Genomic DNA, 23548 nt, shown 5'->3' on the forward strand with positions numbered 1-23548 from the left:
GGAGGGAGCTGCCCTGAAACTAGGTGAACCTGAAGAGAAGGCGGAAGTAGGGCGGAAGAAGTATAGCTACTGCTGCGTTGCTGCAATCGCTATTTCCTCTATGTTTAGCTAATATTTACATATCTCTTTAAATTTTGTTGTGCCCTAATATACATTAATCTCATTTGATTCTCACAACAAGCCTCTGAGAGAGATACTTTTAGTCTCATCCCCATTTTAGAGATGAGGAAACTGAAACTCGACAGGGTTAAGTGATATGTGGGGCCACACAGCAGGTGTGAACCTAGCGTTCGAATCCAGCATTCCTAACTCCAAAAGTGCCGCTTAGGTCACCGAGACGACATCCTCATTTACATCCATTTTTTTGGTCTGGTTCATTCATTCAAAAAACATTAAGTGCCTACTATGTGCAAGGCACTATGTGGTGTATAGCTACACCTCCAGGACTTTCAGGACTGGTGACTCCCATTACCAGAGGATTAAGCATCTGGAGAGTGAGAAGAGGTATATTTGTTTTATTTTATACTATTTGTTGTTTGATATTTTCTTGCTGCTACAACTAAATAAAATCGTATGATAAATCCTGACTGACCTGGAAAAAAAAAATCCGCAGAGGGGTGGTGGGAGTGAGTTTTATATAGTGAAGGAGGGGAAAGGATTGCTATAGCATTCTTATTCTTTGAATTCAAAGTTGGGTAGATTTCTAGGGTAGTCATTTGTGGCCCTGTTGTAGCTATACACATACGTGTATATCGTTTTGAAGCTTACAAAGTGCTTTCCTCACAGCAACTCTGGGAAGTACTACAAGCTATTTTTAAATAGGAGAGTCTACTATATTCTGCCTGGGTTAAACCACAAATGGATTTTGGTTGATGTTCAGTTCCAAAAGCCACATTTCAGGAAAAATATTAATTAGCTATTGAGTGTCCAGGGAGAAGTAACTGAAGGACTTAAGAATATTTAGTCTAGAGAAGATTTAATGTGTGCAGGATAGTAATTTTCAAGTATTTAAAGGGTCATTGGGAAGAATGATTAGATTGGTTCCCTTGGCTCAAGAAAGCAGAACTAGGAACTGCTGCTAGGCAGATGTATAGCAGGAAAAATTTCCTAAGAATTGTTTAGTTGTTTTCAACCCTATTCAACTATTCATGACTTTTGTTTGTTTGTTTTCTTGGCAAATATCCTGGAATGCTTTGCCATTTCCTTCTCATTTCTTTGACAGATGAGAAAACTGTGGAAAGTGGAGTTATGACTTGCCCAGGGTCACATAGCTAGTGTCAAGCTGGATTTGATCCTCCTGATTCCAGGCTTGGCACTCTATCCATTGAGCCACTTAGCTTCTTTCTCCTAACAGTGAGCTATCCAAAAATGAGTGCCATGATAGATAAGAGTTCCCTCTCACTAGGGTTTTTCAATCAGAGGCTCAATGATCACTTGTTGGATACTTGCAGAGGGAATTTGGGTGCATTAGATGGTCTCTTAAATCTCTTCCAATTCTAAGATCCTTTGAGAAGTTAATCTCTTTGTGCAGATGAGGGGCTTGGTGCTCAGACAGGTTTACGCAGCTAAATAAATGTCAGAGATAGGGTTGTAGATTCATAAATTTAAAACCAGAAGAGACCTCACGGGCCATTGTATTCAATTGTTTCATTTTACAGGTGATGAAACCAAGTTCCAGCGAAGTTAAGTGAATTGTTCATGGTCATACAGATAGAAAATGGCAGAACCAAGATCTGCATGCATCCTTTGATTCCAAAACTAGGAAAGGACCATTGTGTTTGAGCCCTTGTTTCTCCTGACTGATTTGTAAGTTTAGTACTTTCTACTACACCATTTATGTAACTAAGTATCCTTTAGAAAGAACTGTGAACGTCAGGCTAGAATTACTTTTACCAAGAATAACTCACATTATGGGGCAGCTAGGTGGCTCAGTAGATTGAGAGCCAGGCCTAGAGATGGGAGGACCTGGTTCAAATGTAGCCTTAGATACTTGCTAGCTGCATAACCCTGGACAAGCCACTTAACCCCAGTTGTGTAGCCCTTATTGCTCTTCTACCTTAGAAACAATGCCTGGTATGAAAGGTAAGGGTTTAAAAAAACTCACATTTATATTACTTTTTTAGATTTACAGAACACTTTACTTTAATAATTCTAAGAAGTGGATGGGGCAGTTAAGGCTGAGAGGTTTATGGACTTGCCCAGATTCACACAGCTAAGAAATTTAGAAGATATAAACCTAGGTCATCTAATACCAAGTTCAGGACTCTCTCCACTGTCAGGCTACTTTATATCACTCATTGTATCACTGAAAGACTACTCTCTTATATCCTTGTTTTAGTTCCCCAACTGCATCTGGGACTTATACTCTTACTTGGAGGAAATAAGATGCTGGCAGTTAGGGGAAACTGAGCATTCTGCTTCATGGGATGTGAAAGGGAAGGGTTATACTAACACAGCTCAGAATGATAAATACATACATACATACATACATACATAGTTCTATAGCATTCTCTTTATTGTGGGCTACAGAATGAGGGCCAAGTGCTAGTGGTGTTGAAGAAACTAATAGCACCCTTTGGCCATTTTCAGCCTGGGGACAACAGACTCCATAAAGGACTTCCAGGATTCCGGGATGGAGAGTAGACATGGACCCCACCCAACCATCCCTTCAGGGTATCCCTTGGGCTCCCAGTACTTTGGGGCCTGGGCCGAAATAAAGGGAATGGGGCCTGGACGGTTCCTAGGCAGACGTGCCCAGGTTCTTGCTTAGAGACGAAATGTGGGTGGTGTCCTCTAGGCATGTGGGCAGATGGGCTGGAGGTAAAGGACTGGGTTTTGGGAAAGCAGGACCAAGGTCTGGGGCCACCTTTTGTAGAGACTCTGGGCAGGGGATGCAAGGTGGGAATTGAGGCTCTGGGGGTGGGAATTGAGGCTCTGGGTCCGGGAATCTTTTTTCCTTGGAGTACTGAGACTTGACCAGATATTCCAGCTCCTCTATCTCTTTCATGGACAAAAGCTCCAAGGCTTGGGCCTGATCCCGTTGTAGGTGTAGACCGAAGCCTATGCCGACACGGAGTGGCCCAGACCCCAATGCCAGCCCTTGTTTGGAGGGAAGGAGTTGTGGGAAGGCGAGAAGCCGGGGTCCAGGCCAGCCGATGGGGGTCGGGCAGGAGGGCCCTCTTGGTTTGCGGCACACCAAACATATAGGATACTCCACGGCTGGGGCTGGTCCAGCACAACCCTGCCACAGGCGCTGCAGCAGCAGTAGCCGAAGGTCCCTGGCAATGCGGCGGCGACCAAGTAGCGCCACCAGGTCCTGGGCCAGAGCTGCGGGTTCCCCCTGCTCCCCAAGCCCAGTCCTGCATGGCATGCATCCCCCCCCAACTCTGGGGGCTGTTGCACTACTATGAAGCTGCAGAAGCCTTTCCCTTCTCCCTTGGCAGTCCTGGAGGCCACCAGAAGAAGATAGACTTCCTTTTAATGAAGGAGTACAGTCAGGGGGCTGTGAAGGAATACAGGGAGAGGGCAGCACTTGGGATGGGCAGTGTTTGGGGGGGACCTGGCTATTTGTATGAGGGTAGGTATTAGGGTAAAGCTGAGTTTGGGCAGCTGAGCTAGACCAGGGGGTGGGACCAAAGAGGAGCTCAATACCAGGCTGTGACTGTGGGGACAGAGAGATCTGTAGTACCACTTGGTTGTTGTTCCTGGGCACCATCTCCTTGGTTTCAGGAGGAAGAGGGGGTGGGTGCAAAGAAACCAAGGGTGATGGAACCACAGTGGAATAAGATTGAGCTGACTGACTATAGACTTGATGGTGCAAGAGGTGGCCTGCAATATTCTGCTCCAGGTGATTGCAGGTTTCAGGACTAAATAGTGTTGTAGTCACAGGGCTCTGGAGTAATGGGGTCTTAGAACTCTGTAGTTTTGGTGTCACAGGGCTTGGTAGTGGTGGGATCACAGTGCTTTGTAGTGCTGGGATCACAGGGAAGGGAGATTGAACATGGAGCAAAATGGGAGCTGGTGATGGAAGCAAATGCCAGGCTAGAGAGAGAGGGACTGCTCCCAATGTGTAGCACCAGGGTTCTTTGGGGGGCATAGACTGCCACCCCCCCAGGAGGCCAAGCTTAGATTGGTGTTCTGCCTCTCTCTTTAACTTTGGCCTTTGATAAGGGTGTATAGGAGCTTGAGACTCAGAGCTGTCACTTAGGATATGAGGGGCAGCAGGGATTTTCTGAATAGAATACCGCCGACGATAAGGATAATTCATCCGTTGGGACCTGCTGAAAAGACATAGATAGTGCCTAGAGATCTTCAAATCTGCTTCTCCAGACCCACTTTTCTTTCTCCTTTTCATAGGACAAGAGTTGTTCTCTTGATTCTTCCCATCTGATCTGAGTCCTCAAGTTTAGTTCCCTCCCTCCTATAGCCCAACCCACATATGTCTAAGTACTAGCCACTGCTCACCAAGACGTCCCTAAATCCACAAGTTTGGGCCTCCTAGCTACCTTCGAGATTACAGGAGCTGTAAGGAGAGACACAGACCTAGTTCAGAAACTTTGTGATAGAGTATATATGGGCTGATAAGGTAGGAGTACTTGGGTAGGAAACCTGAGCAAGAAAGCAGGGAAGGATTGCTGGAGAAATGGGGCACAATGAATAGGATTAGTCAAAAAGAAGGAATGGAGAATGACCTGCCACTGATTGACCTTACCTGGATGGGGGCTCCTTGAGCTTCGATTCACAATAATCTTCAGCAGTGAGGGAATCTAAGCCAGAGAAGAATTCAGTTACTAGCAGTAGATCACCTCTCCTCAGCTGATGATCTCCTAGACCAAGCATAATTTAACCCACATTCAAGATCCTGAATCCATGCCCTCTACCTTCAGCCAGGGCTTTGTTTTCCTTAATCCCACTTATCCCTCCAGACCTCTGCTTTCTTTTTACTAACTGACTGACAGCTCTCACCCAGATAAGATGGCTCAGTAGCCCAAGCAGGAAAAGCAGCAGCAGCAGGGGGCCCAGCAAGAATGAGACAGCTAAGAAAGGGAGACTTTCTCCAAGGGGCGGCAATGCCGCCCCCATAAGGAGCTGTCAGCCCCCCCACTGCTGGGTGGGCTGCTCTAACCTGGAACTCCACACTGATGTCATAGCCAGCTTGTACTATGTCATAGAGGTTCCTTCTAAGAGTTCCTAGAGAGCTCCCTTAAAGATAAGTAATCCAGGTCTACCAGCCCTCCACAAATCTGTGAACTAGTAAAATCCCCTTTCTTGTTGTTGCATTGCTTTCCTCGCCTCTCTTCACATATGTTTAGTGCCCTCAGGATGCCTAATGATTCCCTCACCCCAAAGTAGACTTGATCTAGAATCATTCTTCCATCTCTTCTCCCATCCCTCTATCAGCCAAGTAGCCTGGACCAGTCAGGAAATGTCATACTTAGGGAACCCTGATTTCAATAAGTCTTGACAAAGTTTTGCTTTATATCCAAAGACAAGATGGAGAAAAATTCCTGGGCAGTAGCACAGTTAGCTGGCTTTGAAGTTAAGCAATTAACAGGTAACTTTTTTTTTGGTAATATGGACCCTTTTAATAGTCTGGTAAAGCTGATAGATTCCTCAGAATAATGCTTTTAAAAGCATAAGATAAAATACATAGCATCATAAAGGAAACCAACTATATTAAAATTCAGATATCAAAATATTTTTAAAAAACATTCATTTACCCCAGGTTAAACCCCCCTGAAGGACTGTTAATCCGCACAGTCTGACCTGCAGGGAGGCTGCTCATGGTAACTAGAGTTTGCCTGTGGTCCTGTCATATTCTGCATCCATCAGTAGGATGAAAGAATAGATCCAAACTAACAATCTAGTGAGGATTAAGTGCCTCCTGTGTGTGGCACAGGGGCTACAAAGTCAGGTTGAACACTAGCCAATTTATAAGCATTTATGAAGTGCCTGCTATATGTCTTACACTTTGCCAGGCATTGACAATACAAACTGAGAGCAACAAGTAGTGCAATAATAGAGTGCCAAGCCTGGAATTAGGAAGACTTATCTTCCTGAGTTCAAATCTGGCACCAGCTACTACTTGTGTGACCCTGAGCAGGTTGCACTTAACCCTCTTTGCCTCAATTTCCTTATCTATAAAATGAGCTGGAGAAGGAAATGGCAAGTCATTCCTAGTATCTTTGCTAAGAAAACCCCAAGTGGGGCTAAGAGAGTGGTTCACAATTGAAAATGACTGAACAAGAAGACATGAAGAAAAATGTAAATGCTCTCATCCTCATAAAACTTATCTTTGTTTGGGGGAGACATGTACAGAGAAAACTACATATAAAATAGATATGAGGTGATGGGGTAGGGTGTAGTACTGGAAGCTGGGGGGGTCAATTGATGCTTGAACTGAGCCTTGAAGGGAATAGTGTGACAAGGAAATCACTTTAAAAGACTGATATATATTAATTTAAGGTCGCCAAGGAATTCAGCTATGTAATTCCTAAATGAAAACTCAAGTCAGCCGTCAGCCTTTTATAGAGTTTAATTACAAACAGGAGGAAGAAAGAAATTAGAGATAGAGAAACAGAGAGAGAGAGAGAGAGAGAGAGAGAGAGAGAGAGAGAGAGAGAGAGAGAGAGAGAGAGAGAGAGAAAGGGGAGAGAAGGGAATAGGGCTTAAATACCCCCTCTGTTTAGGCTGGGCCAAAAGGCCCAAGCCCTTAGATAGCTGGGGCAAAGAAAAGAGATCAGTCCCTATTACTCACGTGACCAAAATGGAGAAACAGTCTCAAAGGCCCCCACCTTCAGCTTCCTTCAGAGCAAGCTTCTCAGAGCACACTCCAACCACTCAGACAAACTCCTCCAACCTCCTCCTGAGTCTTCAGACCCCTCTATCTTTAAGGAAACCATCCAAGTTCCCTCCCCTCAGTTCTCACATCTACCAATCACTGTCCATCAATTTCCCTGTGCCAATGGAGGCTCTAGCTTAACCCAGGACCGCCCAGAGGTCTCTGGCTTTGCACATGTCTGTTGAAGGTCATATTCTCAAATAATTAAATCTTTGATCCTTTGCTACAGCCCTTCCTAAATCCTGTTAACCTGAGTAGGGTAGAGATTGGAATAATTAAATTTTGATCTATGCTGCAGCCCTTCCTCAATCCTGTTAGGACTGAGTAGGGTGGAGATTGATTCCAAGTATCTCCATTGTATCAATTCTAAAATCAATCATGACTCAAAGAAATTCCTGTTCTATGCTTAAGCATAGGTCAAAGTCCTTTCCATTGTTCAGCAAAAGGTTTCTGTCCTAAAGTAATCTTAAGAAGGGAGGAGAAGGAACCTCCCATGCCAATGGGGTTCACATTCCAATAGACTATCAGTAAGAAATTTTCCAAGTATGAAATTTCCCAATGGTGAAATTTCCAACATTTATAAGTCTAAGAAATTTTAAGGTTTACAATAGGCAATCTAAGAGGTGGAAGTGAGAAGGGAGTTCATCCCAGGGACAACCAATATAGACCCTGCCCTCAAGTTTACAATCTAATAGAGAAAGAGCTGAGAAGCAGAAGAGAGAGGGAAGGTACTAGGTATAGAGACATGATGGAAAATCCAAAGAAGCCCAAATGTTAATGGGGAAGTCAAAGAAGTCCAAAATGAGTGCAGTTGGGTAGAAAATGAGGAGACATAAGAACTGTTCCCCTCCTAAAATGGAGAAACTTATGATCCCACATACCATTCAGAAGGGCATCTGATACTGATGAGGTGTGAGTAACAAGGCTAATTAGATATTACAATATAAGATTTCCTAATGATGAGTTTACTGGGGACATGATGAAGTAAAAAAAATTCCAAAATGAATACAGCTAGGTAGGAAATGAGATGTCTGAGAAAATAAAACAAACCAGACCTTCAGACTGTAGCTCAACTGAAAGCAAGGAAGCTAAGGTCATAAATTGTAATTAAACTCCATTTCCTAAGTGCTAATAGGGAGGAAGAAGAAAATGATAAACCAAATACTATTTGATCTGAGTAACTAAAGACAAATATAACATTGATTAGCTCTGGCCCTATTTTCTGAAGGGCCAGGCCTATTACCATCCCTACCTACCCCCTTAAAACAGCCTGAGGGAGGTTGGAGATTATGTCTTATCAATTGTGTTCTCCCCCATTTTAGGGGTCTAACAAATAGCACTTTAGTTTTTGTTTTGTTTTGTTTTAACAATTTAACCCTAGATTAGCTAGATATTTACATCCAAGATATAAACAAACATAAACAGTTCCTCCAACACTTTTGAAGGTATAATCCCCACATGCAGACAGACAGACCAACCAACCAATCACACACACACATATGCGTGTGCGCACCATGTCAATCTCTGGGAAAGAGGGATGATTAGGCTCACAGTTTGACTCGGTTCTTACATAGCCTTAGGACCACATTCAAATCCAAAGCCCAGATAGGCTAGGCTCCCTGGATTCTTGCTCCCCAGGGCATTATTGCTGAGCTGATACAATGCTTGGCCTAGATTTCTGTACTTCTGGATCCACATGGTATACATTCTTGGGCCAGATTGGAGACTCCACTTCCTGTGATGATAAGTGACGAATAAGTGGATATGAGGGCCAGGTCTGGGGTTAAACCCACTGTTTTAGCGGTGGGGAGAGAGAAAGAGAGAGAGAGAGTCAGCTTTATAAGGAGGCCAGCTCCTTGCAAACAAAAGATAGTGAAAGAAAGAAAAAGATAGAAAGAGAAAGAGCAAGCACCTGCATGACTGGGAGAGACAAAGCTAAGCAGGCAAAACATATAGCACAATGATTGTAGCTAGGTTTTCTCTTTGTTATGAGAGAGAAAGATTTTTATAGAACGTAAAGTATTAAATATTACATCATGGTGGAATTGCTCCTCAGCTCTGGGAGGGAAGAGGGAAGGGAAAGAATGTGAATTGTGTAACTGTGGGAAAATATTGTAAATTGATTAATAAAAAAAGAAATTAAAAATACAAAACCACACAAAAAAAATTACATCATGTAAGAGGCATAACTTCCCCACAGAATATTGTTTATGAAAAGACTTTACCCAAAACATTTCTAAGGCACTTCTACAAACTCAAGCAATTGAAAAATATTGACATTAACTTGGGGTTTTACAGGAATCAGGGGAAAAGAGTCTGGGTCATTTGGTCATGACATTACAAAAGCTTCTTTGATCATCAAAATAATGAACAACTCAAGGATTATTATGAAGAAAGCTTTCAGATGTTTTATCTGAGTGTCAGTTAGACAATACTTTTGAGCTGTTATTTTGAGATCTGGCCTTGACATGGGATCCCAGACAAACTCACAAGCATGTCTTTTATGACTGCTTTTCCTCAGTGGGTCTAATTTGTCTTAGGTTCCTTTATACTACCCCTACATGGAAAATAAGGAATGAAAAGGTCAAAACCCCAGGCCCATTTCTTAAGGCCATGTGGCCTAAGGAGTAAGGGAGAAAGGTTGATCTCAATCCCTTCCCCCTTATCACATATCACTTCCTGTGAATAGAGTCAGATTCTTCAACCTCAGATTCAAATGCAGGACAAAATACCAATAGTGCTCAGACAATTTTGACTATACAACCAATGGAAAGGCTCTCAGCTATGTGGTAGGTCAACACAGAATGTTCACACTTGTACCAGTTCTTCTGTAGTGGAAAATCCTCATCTCCTCTTTAAGGACCCCCTTAGGCTCTAAGGACTGGCTTTGCAAGGCTGACATACCCAAGAACTTGCTACAAATAGGGTGACCAATAGCCCCTCCTTCCCCTGTACCTACTAGAATAAAGCAGTTGTTCCACTTCATAAGGCACTGTTACTCCCCATGCTGTGACCTAACAAATCCATGATGGATATCTGTCCTCGCCTTTGTTCTGATGTCCATACTTTCCCATCATGTTTGTGTTTATAACCCATGGAAACTCTTGTGTATGTATCACGTAACTCATGGAAGCCCACAGAAATCCCTGATTGTGTATGTATCATATAACCTATGGAAACCCTCCCCAATTGATGGTGTATAAAATACCCAGAATTCTTTTACTCAGTGCCCAGCCCTTAGAAGAATGATCCCTGACTAGGTCTGCATGCACACACATAATAAATCTCCTTCCTTCCTTACTTTTGAGTAACAATTGTGGTTTCCTACATGGCCAAACTGAAAATTCCACAACACTTCAGTCTCCTGGAAGCAAGTTCCCTAGCATCTTCCACATAGGTCTCCTATAGGAGGTCTAGGCATATGCCAAAACCCCATTACCAAAGATACTAAAGCCATTTATTATGTTATGGGCTGTCCTGTTTGTGTTATAATAAATTATCTTAATTTGCTTCCAAATGATAAACAATGCTATCCTAATCTGTAACATTTTACATGTAGATGTCAAAACAGAAATAACCATCCAGAATATTCTTGAGATTATACAAGAAGCTACCAGATCATATCTAGGACTTCAGAGCACTCTCTCTGACTACAAATTGTCATTGTCTGTCTGGGAGATCACTACCTTTGCAATCTATGACATGCAATTTTTAATTGGTTCAACCTTAAACACAATACAGTATTCCAAAATTTTAAAAAGTATTAGACTTACAATTAATAACCTGCAAACCCACATATAATCCTACCATGTGTACTAGCAGGGGATCAGGAACCAAAGCTTGAGAGGTCTAAGAGAGTGAGGGAACAGATAAATAGGAGCACCACTTCCTCTCCCAGGCAAAGCTGCCCAAGAGAAGGTGAACTTGGATCAATGTCTAGAGCTGAAAGGTAAAGAGGAAATCCCCTTCAGTCTCTGGTTTCTATTTCCTTCCCTGGATGAATATTATCTTGACCCCCTTAGTACATTTGAAGAATGAGATGTTTAGTTCTTCTGTAATTTAGAAAATCTATTTATTGTTTGGAGATTCAGGATTGGTAAATTTAGGGAAGAGGGAAAAGTAGGAAGTCCCTATTTCTATTTCACCCTAAATTCCCTTCAGGGGTTGAGGGCTCAGGTCTGGGGACCTGAGTCCCTGAAGACCATTGTGGAGTCAGGCGGATGTAATTTCCTAATATAGAGATACAGCTTTTGAAGATATCAATGGAAAATCTTCTGGGTGGATAGTCTCTTGCCTTCCCCAAAAGGGAAAAAAGTCTCTATCCACCACTATTGAGGAAAGGTAGCTAATCTAAATTATTCAGATCGATGAGGGATTACAGCAGATTAAGCTCAGTGAGATTGCTCTTCTACCTTTTAGTTCAGAAGAGAAAAAGAACTCCTTTGCAACTGTCCATCTGCTTTTCTTGACTGGAGGTTCTAGTCCCATCCCCTGTTGTCAGCCAAAGTTCTATTTCCTTCCTGCATGAAGTTTCCTTGTAAATCAAGTACTTGCAGTGCAGTCTGTACCTCTTTCGTCCACATATGGAAAAACATCTTTAATGGAATAAGGAACTTTCAAGCATTTCTAATTAAAAAGAAGGAATGGAAAAAAAAAGACCAGACCTGAATAGGAACTTGAAAATAGAAACACAAGAGTCCAGAGAAACATAGAAAGGTAAATTTATTTGAGGAATTGGAAGAAACTGTATAATGATATATAATAGGCTTTATGTTCTCATAGGAGGAGTGGAAGTAAGTGTCCCTTAATCTTAATGCCTTCAAGGGGTATATGGAGAGCTAATAAGAAAAATGGAGGACTTAGGGTTGGATTGGTTGGATTTGGAGAATTTTAAGAGGGGAAAGAGAAGGGAGGGCAAAAGGAAAGCATTAATGTAGGAAAGAAGAAGAGGATGAGATTTTCTTATGTAACAGTATTTACTCTGGTCTTTCCTGAAGGGCAATTATGTTACATTTCATCATTCCTACCCCAGTAACCTTAAGAAGTAGGGGGATGGGGCAGCTAGGTGGGTTAGTGGATTGAGAGCCAGGCCTAGAGACCCGAGGACCTAGGTTTAAATCTGACCTCAGATACTTCCTAATTATGTGACCCTGGGCAAGTCACTTCACCCCCATTGCCTAGTCCTTACCACTCTTTTGCATTGGAACCAATACATAGTATTGACTCTAAGACAGAAGGTAAGAGTTTAAAAAATAAAAAAGTGGGAGGAGGAGATTCTCACCACTATTATCCGCTCAGCTTATCACTGATTGTATTCTTTTGGTTTCAGGGGGTCCTTAGAACTCCAGTTCCATTTAAAGTCAGACAATATTTTACAAAGGAATATTTATTTCAAAATATAGCAAGGACAAACACAAATAAATATTCCCCCTACCACGTTGGGAAAATAGTTCTTCCTAGCCATCTCAGTCTCTGAGGAGGGAGAAGAATTAGATTCATAACTTAATGCAGTTTCTACAGAGCATAGTATAAATAAATTCAAGTCCAAACCGTTGGGTTTGCACCCCAGAACCCTGACTTCTCAGAGCTTCCCTGCTGTGCTGATAGCAACATCTAGCCTGAGATCCTGACTCCAAGGTGACATGGCTCAACTTCCAGGACCAAGGACCCCACCCTGTATATAGGACTGAAGAGAACAAATGAAAGAGTTCAATTCCAAGCCTGTTTCTTAGAGCCACAATGCTTAAGAGAAAGTAGGTTTCCTCCACTCAGCAGGTACATTTTTCCTATGCTGAGGGTTAATAAGGCCCTCACCAGAGAGAGAGACACTCCAATCTGGTAGTTTTAAAGTTCCTGCTATTCAGACAATAGAAAGGGGATGCCCCCACCCACATAGTAGGAGAACCCAGAATGTCTTCTTCCAGAAGTAGGTCTTGGTGTATCCCGCCTAGGGAATCAATCCATCTTAGGTGATCCAAAGTATGGTTACACTCATAATGGGCATGTATCCAAAAATAATCCATAGTTAGAGAAAGAGGGTGGTAGAAACCAGGATCAGATGACCCTCATTTTTATCTGAAATGGACAAAGGAAGGTTGAATGAACACACACAGACACCAACAGTTTAGGAGAGAAATACATCAATTACAATAAGCAGAGGTAGAAGGAGGATAATATATATTAAATTATATATATATACGTATATATATATATATATATATGTGTGTGTGTGTGTGTGTGTGTGTAAAATATAGCAATCTTCCTGTGTGAGATATTAATGTAATAGAATATATGTTATTTTTGTATTATACATTTTTATGCTTGTTTTTTACAACACCAGAATTTCTCATAGAATACTTTTTCTACCCTACCCCCCACAAAAGAGTAATCCCATATTAAAAAAAGAGGAAGAGTGGGGATCAGCAAAATTGATCAATACATTGAAAAAACATTTTATCCCAGTCTCCCTTTCTTTCTTCCTCTCAGCAAGGCAACCCATTAATAAATTAGAGGAACATAGAAGAGATTACCTGGCAGATCTTTGGAAAAGGAAAGAGAGAGAGCATTATATAAGTATATTGGCCAATATGACAGTAAAGGAAATTGATAAATGTTGTGGCAAAATTGGGACACATACATTGTTGGTGGAGTTGTGAACTGATCAAACCATTCTGTAGGGCAATTTAGAACTATGCCCAAAGGACTACAGAATTGTGCATTCCATTTGATTCTATAATACCATTACGGAATGCCAAAGAGATGATTAAAAAACAAAGGAGCAGGGGAAAGGACCTACTTGTACAAAAATATTTGTCTCAGCTCTTTTTGTGGTGGCAAAAAATTGGAAATTGAGGGGATATCCATTAATTGGAGAATGACTAAATAAATTGTGGTATATGTTGGTGATGGAATACTGTTGTGCTATAAGAAGCAATGGGCTAGATGATTTTAGAAAAAGCTGGAAAAATCTACATTAACTGATACATAGTGAAATAAGCAGAATCAAAAGAACACTGTACACAGTAACAGCAATATTATATGATGATCAACTGTGAAAAGTTAGCTATTTTCAGCAATACAGTGACTGGGGATAATTCTGAAGGACTTACCACAAAGAATGTCAGAGAAAGAATTGTTGGAATCAGATGCAGATTGAAGCTTACTATTTTTCACATTAATTTATTTATGGTTTTACTTTGGGGCTTGGGTTTTATATGAATATTCTCTTATGACAATGATCAATATGGAAGTATGTTTTGCATGATAATACATGTATAACCCAGATCAAATTGCTTACCATCTCTGAAAAAGGGAGGGAAGGGAAGCAGGGAGACAATTTGGCTCTTATAATTTTGGAAAATGTATGTTAGAAAATGTTATTATTGTGTGTAATTGGGAAAATCAAATATCTTTGAATAAGAGAAAAAAATAATTTTGCTAAAGCAAACAACCAGGAATGGAGGATATTACAAGGAAATACTATGAAACAATTATATAAATAAAGCCAGTACTGCCCCAAGACAACATACCCAAGAGCATACAGATTTAGATATTGTTCAGATTACTGAGTAGCATGCATCAACAATTAGCATATTAAAGAAACTAATAACTAGAAAGTCAGTGCCATATGTAAAGAAGCTGCAAAATCATCAATCACACATAGTTGAATACATTAATAATCGATCATTCACAAGCATAATGCATTTGGGATTCTATGAAGTATAGTGGGTCAATTGTGAAAAGTAAAAAGCTAAGGGGGAAAATAAATAAGGGGAAAAAATAAATATAAAAAGTACATAGGAACTAAAAAGAAACAATTCCAGAAAGAAAATAAGATATTAGAAAATTTAAAACTGAAAGAGAAAAAATGTACCCCTGAGAAGCAATTAAAACCAAAATTCAACTAATCATTTAGAATCATACAAAAAAAAACCCACCAAAGTAAGCACCCCCAGTTGTTATTCCTGTGTCACCAAGACAAATTTGCTTCAAAAACAAAAGAACCCCCCCAAATCAAACTATCTCAGATGATTCTCCACATATGACACTATTATAGGCTGTGTGTGACATTTGGGGCCCTTTTATGACACATGGGACCTGTGGTAGTTTAATCACCTCAATAGGATGATGTATTGCTGTCCTTAAACCTACAGGAAAGGGTAGGGGATGTCATTTCAATAATTATCCAGTGCAATATATAATTTCTCCACGAGGTGTTACTCTTCTCAAGGTATCAGTCAGTGGTCTGACCACCCTCAGAGTGGTTCTGGCATCTGTGGAAAAATCCACCTAAAAGGTTGCAGTTTCCTCACTGGCCATCAGAGGACACTCAGGCTCAAACTCTCAGACTACTTTTGGCTACTAAGGGATTCTGAATTTTAGTTTAAGGATTGATGTCAAATATTGCTCAGAATTTTTGGAAAATACAAAACCAAAACAAAACCTGGCTCTGCCTCCACGCTGAATGTGACAAGATTTTCCTTTTTCTCATCTTAACTCCACACATTTATAAAGCTCAGGCAATGTTCTGTGGCTACTTAGTTTATCACACATAGAAGAAAATGGAAAAGAAAGAAATCAGAGGTATTTGCCTGGTGTATCCAGGCATCCATTTCCTGTTCTCCCCATACTTCTCCTGATTACTCACATGTCATGAGAAAAAAGATAGAAAATATTGTGTATTCAGTGCTTTTACCCAAGATGGACCTCTGAATTTTAAACAAGAAGGCAAGGGTAGCCTTGACATGTCTCTGGCCCTGCTTTCCTTCCTCCACACTTTTGGTAAACTCTAGAAAATAAAGTAAGGAAGAGCCCACAAAAGATAATAAGCAAAAAGTTTTGTTATTTCCCTGGAGGAGGAAAAGCTAGATTCTTATAGAGTATTGGTCTAGAAACACACCCAAGGCAACCAGGTGAAACCTTGGTACATGTAGTTGTGACAAGACAATAAGAAGGTAGGGTATAGCTGTAACAATGGTAAAGTTTGATCAAGTGATAAGAAAAGAGCATCAAAGAAATCCTATTCTCATCAGGGCTTCATGACCTGTATGTGGTCCCTTTGGATACAAGTTTGAGATTGCTCAGACTTAGGGACCATTCAAGCTGTTTGCTTTGGGCTGGTTCAGTGGTTTTGACAATAACAGATTGACAGCAACAGAGTTCACTCTGAATATACTTGCACAAAAGACTGCTGTTATGTCAAGCTCACAACACATCCTGAATGGGTAAACTGTACTCAGCTGCTACATCTGGGTCTGGGAAACATGAAAACTCAGGAGAAAATCAGAGATATTAGTGAGGGGTTAATTTAACATTCCTGACACTTTGAAATAGCTGTTGGTTTCAAATTCAATGGAATTTGCTTTGGAGGGCCTTGATCTCCAAATTCTTGGTAGGCAACTTTGTACTTCTGTTCCATATCTGAGTCTCAGTTTTCCTATTGGGTGCTAATCCCAATTACTGCAAAACAGAGATCTGAGAATCATTAACAATGCAGAGTCCATTTCCCAAATGTGACTGTGACTGACTCACCCACAGACAGGGAATCCCAGTCTGAATATATCATGTTGTTCTACTGCCTGTGCCACATGACTTATGTGCAAAGGAAAGGTAGACCTGCATGTCTATACATAAAATCTTTTTAATTTTTCTTATTTTTCAGTTACATGTAGAAACAATTTTTGACCTTTGTTTTTTGACATTTTAGAATTCTAATTTCTTCCTCTTTCCTTCCCTTCCCCAGGTGATGAATAGTATGATATAGGTTATGTTTGTACTTTCATGTGATACCTATTTCCATATTGCTTGTGTCATGATAGACATCATGTATTATCCATACAATCTCATGAAGGAAATACAGTGGAAGATAGCATGCTTTGATCTATACTCAGACTCCAGAAGTTCCTTCTTTGGCTGTGGATAGCATTTTCATCATGAATCCCTTGTGGTTATCTTGGAGACTTGCTTTGCTGATGATAATAGTTTAGTCCTTCACAGTTGATCATCACACACTATTTTGGTTACTATATTGTATTGTATGGCTATTGTGGGACAATGAGTACATTGCACTGATATTTTCCTTCTTTGATTGTATTTTATTCTTTACTGCTCTCAGGTGAATGATTATCAAAGATAGAGTGGACCAGAAAAAGATCAGAAGAGCCATCTGAGATCTAGCATCTGGAGTGCCCTGCAGGACTCAGCTTAGCAGTGAATTGACCCTGCAACTGTTCTCCTGGTTCTGCTTACTTTACTTTGAATCAGTTTATATGTCTTTCTAGTCTTTCCTTAACTCATTTTGTTCATTATTCCTTATGGTACAGTAGTATTCCATTATAACCATATATCACAACTTGTTCATCTATTCCCCAAGTAATGTATCCAGTTCTTTGCCACCTCAAAAAGAACTGCTAAAAATATTTTGGTATAGTTAGGTGCTTTTCCCTTATCTACCATTGCTGGGTCAAAGGGTATGCATAGCTTTGTGGTCCTTTGAACACGTTTTTTTTTTATTGCTTTCCAGAATGATTGTATCAGTTCACAGTTCTACCAACAGCCTACACATAAAATTTTGCCACATCCACCATTTTCTTGTTTTATCCCTTTCTTGATAGTATTTGCCCAGGTGAACCCTAATTCCATTATTTCACTGATTCAGTTTCCCCTTTGTGAATTCTTGGAGTCTTTCTGGCTCTCATAGGTGAAATGCATTGAAGATATCCACTATGGTGGACCTCTGGTTAGACCTTGACTATTCATTAACATCTACCTTGGATCAGTTGTAGTTGAAACATTCTTCTTTCCCAATACTCTTTTCCTCCACTCTCAAGCTGTTCTCTCTAGCCTTCATTATGCCTCTCCATTGGATGGAACAGGGATTCCACAAATCCGCTTTGATAAAACTTTAGAGAATATTTCTAATCAACTCAAAAGAATATCATTAAATATTCAGAATTTTTAAAAAAGTAACAATAAACCCATAGTACTTTGACTTTTGCAAATTGCTTTGCGTGTGTAATAGGGGACCTGGCCAAGGAGGGTCCAGTACTTAGGGTGTGCACATTATGTTTTACCTAGAACTAACCCACGTGGAGGTGTGATAGGTTTTCTTTAAGGCATTATTAGAGGGGCCTTTCCCTCAATTGGGAGCATGCTTACTATGTGTTGCTTGAGCATTTATTTAGTGCCTACTATGTGCCAAGCACTCTGATTAAGTGATAGGGAAACAAGGAAAAGCAAAACATAGTTCTAGCTCTCCAGAAACTCACAGTCTTATGGGGGAGATACCATAGAAATAACTATGCACAGACAAGCTATATACTATATACAGGATAAATTGGAGATAAAACAGAGAAGAGGCACTACTATCAAGGGGATGAGGGAAGGCTTCTTTTATTTATTATTTTAAAAATGTATATCTTTTTAATTTTTATATTTTTCCATGGTTACATGATTCATGTTATCTTCCTCCTCTTTTCCCTACCCCTTCCTGGAGATGACAAGCAATTCCACTGGGTTATGCATATATTATCACTCAAAACCCATTTCCATATTATTTATTTTTGTCATAGAGTAATATGTTAAAACCAAAATCCCAAATCATATGCCCATATAAAGAAGTGATAAATCATATGTTTTCTTCTGCTTTTCTTCTCCAACTGTTCTTTCTCTAGCTATGGACAGCATTCTTTCTCATAAGTCCCTCAGGATTATCTTGAATCATTGCATTGCTTTTAGTACCAAAGTCAATTACATTTGATTATCCCACAACTACTATGTATAGTAATGGTCTCCTGGTTTTGCTTATTTCACTCTTCATCAGTTCACATAGGTTTTTCCAGTTCTTATAGAAATCATACTGTTCATCATTCCTTATAGCACAATAGTATTCCATCACCATCATATACCACAATTTGTTCAGCCGTTCCCCAATTGAGGGAAGTCATTTTCCAATATTTTGCCACCACAAAAAGCTCAGCTATAAATATTTTTGTACAATCAGGTCCATCCCCATTGAAGGCTTCTTTTAGAAAGTGGAATTTTATCTGGGACTTGAAGAAAGCTAGGAAAGCCTGGAGTCAGAGATGAGAAGAAGGGATTCTAGGCATGGGAGATAGCCAAAGAAAATGCTTGGAGTTGGGATATGAAATCTTTTTTGAGGAACATTTAGGAGATAGTGTCATTGGGCCTCATAGTACACAAATGGAATAAAGTGTAAGATCAGAAAGGTAGGAGGGGCCAAGGTTGTAAAGGATTTTATGGTTCATTCAGGAGGTCATAGAGACCCACCGAAGTCTATTTAAGAGGGGGTGTGAGATGGTCAGATCTGCTTTTTTGGAAGATTAATTGCTTTAGGAATTAATTAGGAAAATTAATTTGGCAACTGAGTGGAGGAAAGGCTTGAGGCAGGGAGGGCAACCAAAAGGCTATTATAATAAAATAATGAGAGCCTGAATCAGGTTGGTGGCAGTGCCAGAGAAGAGAAGGTGGTGTATATGAAAGACGTTATGAAGGTGAAATTGAAAGGACTACTTGACAACAAATTAAACGTGCAAGAGTGAGAGAGAGGAATTAAGAATGATATCTGTTTTAAGTCGATGGGACTGGGAAGATGGTGGTATCCCAAATAATAATAGGGAAGTTTGGAAAGGAAAAGGTTTGGGGGTAAAAGATAATGAGCTCAGTTTTAGGCATGTTAAGTTTAAGATGTCCACAAGTCATCCAGTTTGAGATGTCCAGTAGGCAGTTGTTGATATGAGTCTAGAAGTTAGGAGGGAGATTCAAGCTGGAAAAGTAGATCTGAGAATCAGATAACTGTCTTTTCTTATCTACCAGGGAGATAGCAACCAGGACAGCTGATTTTCTGGGAGCTGTAAAATTAAAAATTTAATCTCTAATAATAATATTATTATATTTTATGATGTTTATTAAATGATCATTAGAAATCAAGGAATAAAGAAGATACAAAATAAAGACCACATGCCCATGACTGATCAGCCAGTTTAAACACTCGCCTTACCACCACCAAGCTCAGGACCAGAAGTAAAGAGGTGGGACTTTCCACGTCCCCACCTAATATCCCCTATCTATAGGAAGTATGTAATAACAGGAAGTCAGTGGGCTCCTGGGAATGTAGTTCTTTTTTTAGGGTAACAGATTTTCAATTATACATTCTCCCCTGAGATCCGTGGAAGACTAGTCTCTCCAATGGGTCTTATAAACATAACCAACTTTGAAATTACAATAATTTGGGGATAAAAGGAAAAGAGAATGATTGCTAGGCAGGAAGTGATATGAAATATAAAGATAGTTCTTTACATTACTTCCCATGTCTCACATGTACCAATGCTGGCTTAAACTTGGCTTAGGACAGCCCAGGGGGGGTCAGTCAGTTGTTTCTGATTTGTCACTTCCTAGCACATGTCTGTCATAGGCCATCCTCTAAAATACTTAATCATTAAGTGTGGGTGTAGACATTCCTGGTTGCTAAAATTCTAAAGTCTAAGCAGGGTGGAGAAAATCTAAAATTCACAGGGACTCCAAAGTGGGAGAAGGACCAACCTCTTGTTCTTTCTCTTAAGTTCTTGTAGCATGGCTATGAGTGCATTAGACGAATGTTTTCCTGTTTCTATATATTTATTTCCCACTTCTCTCAGGTGAATGATTACCAAAGATGGAATGGACCCAAAAAAGACCAGAAGAGCCACCTGAGATCCAGCAGCTGGAGTGACCCGCTAGAACTAGTTTAGCAGTGCATTGACTCTGCAACTGAAACACCATGTCCTATAAGCAAAAAAGCAACTAGTTCATCAGGTATGCCACATCTAGAAGTGAGTTTGGTTGGGGGAATCACTGGTAATGTCAATAGTCAGTAAACATTTATTAAATGCTTACTAAATACTAGGTACTATGCTAGGCATTCAGGATACAAATACAAAAAAGGCAGTTCCTACCCTTAAAAAGCTTTGAGTATCAGTCTGCCATTTCCAGGGAGGGAGATAGTAGAAGGAAAGTGTTCTTCTAATCTCAGAGACTTTTCTTAAAATAGCACCTTAAAAACAGGATACAGAGTGAAACCAGAAGTAAAATTGCACACAGAAGAGTACAAGCTGCCCCCCCCCCACTATCCCAGGCTCTGAACCTGGGCACAATTCAATTTTGAGACCCCAGGACCCTGCCTAAACCAGCAGCAGAGGACAACACCCTCACTCCTTGAAGTCACAAGTTCTGGCACAAGCCTGAAGTGAGGTCCACAAGTCCCTGGTGTTTGGCTCATTCAAACCTGCAGTGAAACTCCTGCCCCAGGGCAAAGTAGATCATAGAGCCTTTCAAGCCATCAGCAAACCCTAGAAGAGTTTGAATCAGCAGCTTCCAGAGCTCTCAGTCCACAGGGTGTCATATCGCCATGGAAAAAATGAAAGTTGCAGAAAATCACAACTAGACCCAAGGGTAGCAGTGAGAAAAAACTAAAGTTTAAGAGAGCATACTCTCAGAGGCTCAAGATGGTGGCTTAGAAGCAGCAGAAGATCAGACCTCTGAAAACACTTCATTACCAATCACAAACTGAATGCTTCTAGGGGACTGAAAATCAAACCTAATAACAAGACAGAGTCAAGGAACCCTCCTGCTGGACTCAATTCAAAAGGTATGTTCCCCCAAAAGCTGGAACCCAAGAACACTCAGGTTTAAGGGGAAGGCAGAAGGAAGGTCCTAGGACCCCTCCCTCCCCACCTAGAATGCTGATCCTCCAGCAGCAGTGGGAACCTCTGAGCGGACAAAGGCGCTGGTCTGGAGGGTGTACCTTGGAGGCAGGGCTGTGCCAAGTTCAGAACATCAAACACAGATGGCAGGGAAGGAGCTGCAGAGGGAGCATAGAGCTGGAAGCCTGGTCAGAGCTGTGGAGATCCTTCATATTGCTCTAGCCTTCAAGGAGGTTTTGGCCTCAGAGCACACCCAGCTGAACTTAATCCCATCAAAAGTCTTCAGAACTCAGGGAAGCTCAAACTCCAACAACCCTTCCCCACAGATTGAACTGAGAGATCTTCTGACAAAGCTCCAAGAGAGGAGACTGACAGCCCCAAAACAAAAAAAAAAATGAGAGAAACAGGAACATAGACAAATACGGGGAGCAAAAAAGGGGTAAATATGAGCAAACAACAGAAAAAGAAGAAAGAAATTACAATAAGCGGCTTCTATACAGCAAATGGAAGAGAGGGGGAGGGATCAGCAAACGATAAATCAGAAATCCCACCGAATTGGATACAGGCTTTGGAAGAACTCCAAATGCAATTTAGATGCAATTCAAATGCACATTCAAAACACAATTAAAAGAGGCTGAAGACAATTGGGAAAAGAACTTAAAAACTAAGATAAGTCATCTGGAAACAGAAAATAATGTCTTGAAAATCAAAATCAACCAGCTTGAAAATGAGGCAAAGGAGATGAAAGATGAGACAAAGAAGAAGAAAGATGAGGCAAAGGAGATGAGAGATGAGGCAAAGAGGATGAAAGATGACCTCCAAAGAAAATCAGACCAGAAGGAGAAGGATGACCAAAAAGCCAGGGATGAAATCCAGTCTTTAAGAACTAGAATACAACAACTAGAATTAAGTGACCTCACAAGGCAGCAGGACACTATAAAACAAAACCAAAAGAATGAAAAAATTGAGGAAAATATGAAATATCTCATTCACAAAACAGAAGATCTAGAAAATCGTTCAAGGAGAGACAATTTAAGAATCATTGATCTACCAGAAGACCATGACAAAAGAAAAAGCCTGGACATAATACTACAGGAAATTATTCAAGAAAACTGCCCCAATATTCTAGAACAAGAGAGAAAAGTGGAGATTGAAAGAATTCACAGATCACCTCCTATACTTAATCCCCAACTGACAACACCCAGGAAGGTTATAGCCAAATTCAAGAACTATCAGACCAAAGAAAAAATATTACAAGCTACCAAGAAGAAGTCATTCAGATACCATGGAACCACAGTAAGAATAACACAGAATCTGGCTGCATCTACACTGAAGGAGCAAAAGGCATGGAATATGATATTCCGGAAAGCAAGGGAACTAGGTCTACAACCAAGAATAAACTACCCAGCAAAACTGACTATATTCTTATAGGGGAAAGTATGATCATTCAACAAAATAGAAGAATTCCAAGCATTTGTAAAGAAAAGACCAGACCCAAACAGAAAATTTGATGCCCAAGCACAGAACTCAAGAGAATCATCAAAAGGTAATTAAAAAAGAGGGAAAAAAGAGTAACAAAAAAAACAACAAAAAAACCTTTTTTTAAAGAGACTTATTAATAAGTTAAAATTATATGTATCCCTATAAGAAAAGAGGTCATTGGTAACTCTTAAAAACTGTTATCACCTGGGCAGCTAGAAGAATTACTCTTAGAGGGAACAGTGACAAACTGTATAGGATGAAATAACAAGACATAAATAGGTATATAGATATATGTATGCTTAAATACATATACATGTATATATATTACATATATACATATATATAACTAGAGCTAAAAAAAGGAGGTTAATACTAAAAGAAAGGGGAAAAGAAGCAAAAGGGGGTAAATTTATGTGTCACAAAGAAGCTCACAGTGGGAGGGGGAAGAACATCAATACACTGGAAGGGTAAAGAGATTGGAGACAGGAAATACACAACTCTTATGTGCATTGAAATTGACTCAAAG

The 23548-nt window shown here is 40.3% G+C and overlaps 2 protein-coding genes across 6 annotated transcripts in view; one reads left to right on the top strand and one right to left on the bottom strand.

Moving 5' to 3' along the window:
• Window positions 1-16: 16 nt before the first annotated feature.
• Window positions 17-23548, top strand: part of TCF23 (transcription factor 23) — a 67129-nt gene continuing 43597 nt past the window's right edge. The window contains exons 1-4 of one of the 3 annotated variants that reach the window (XR_008915468.1): window positions 17-504; window positions 1659-1806; window positions 16956-17078; window positions 20497-20653. The gene's annotated coding sequence lies outside the window, so the exon portion shown is untranslated. Of the gene's footprint in view, window positions 505-1658; window positions 1807-16955; window positions 20654-23548 lie in introns of all 3 variants that reach the window. The other 2 variants (XR_008915466.1, XR_008915467.1) reach the window with 2 other exon arrangements.
• PRR30 (proline rich 30) lies at window positions 2495-5143 on the bottom strand. 3 transcript variants are annotated; one of them, XM_056813175.1, is made up of 4 exons: window positions 4966-5143; window positions 4712-4766; window positions 4465-4522; window positions 2495-4277 (listed from the first exon to the last, which is right to left on the bottom strand). In XM_056813175.1, the coding sequence occupies exons 1-4, from the start codon at window positions 5080-5082 to the stop codon at window positions 2741-2743; spliced, it is 1767 nt and encodes a 588-aa protein (XP_056669153.1). In that variant the 5' UTR covers window positions 5083-5143; the 3' UTR covers window positions 2495-2740. The 3 variants fall into 3 exon arrangements, with proteins under 3 accessions (XP_056669153.1, XP_056669152.1, XP_056669154.1); XM_056813174.1 differs by having other exon boundaries at window positions 2495-4280; XM_056813176.1 differs by having other exon boundaries at window positions 4712-4826.

This window comes from Monodelphis domestica, chromosome 1, assembly GCF_027887165.1.
Source record: "Monodelphis domestica isolate mMonDom1 chromosome 1, mMonDom1.pri, whole genome shotgun sequence".
NCBI lineage: Eukaryota > Metazoa > Chordata > Mammalia > Didelphimorphia > Didelphidae > Monodelphis > Monodelphis domestica.

Excerpts from the sequence above, each read along its gene's own strand:
- PRR30 (XM_056813174.1), bottom strand. The coding sequence starts at position 5,082 with ATGGGGGCGGCATTGCCGCCCCTTGGAGAAAGTCTCCCTTTCTTAGCT. Across the intron at positions 4,767-4,965 it reads TACTGAGCCATCTTATCTGG|ATTCCCTCACTGCTGAAGAT; the intron begins GTGAGAGCTGTC and ends TCTCTGGCTTAG. Across the intron at positions 4,523-4,711 it reads CTCAAGGAGCCCCCATCCAG|CTCCTGTAATCTCGAAGGTA; the intron begins GTAAGGTCAATC and ends CTCTCCTTACAG.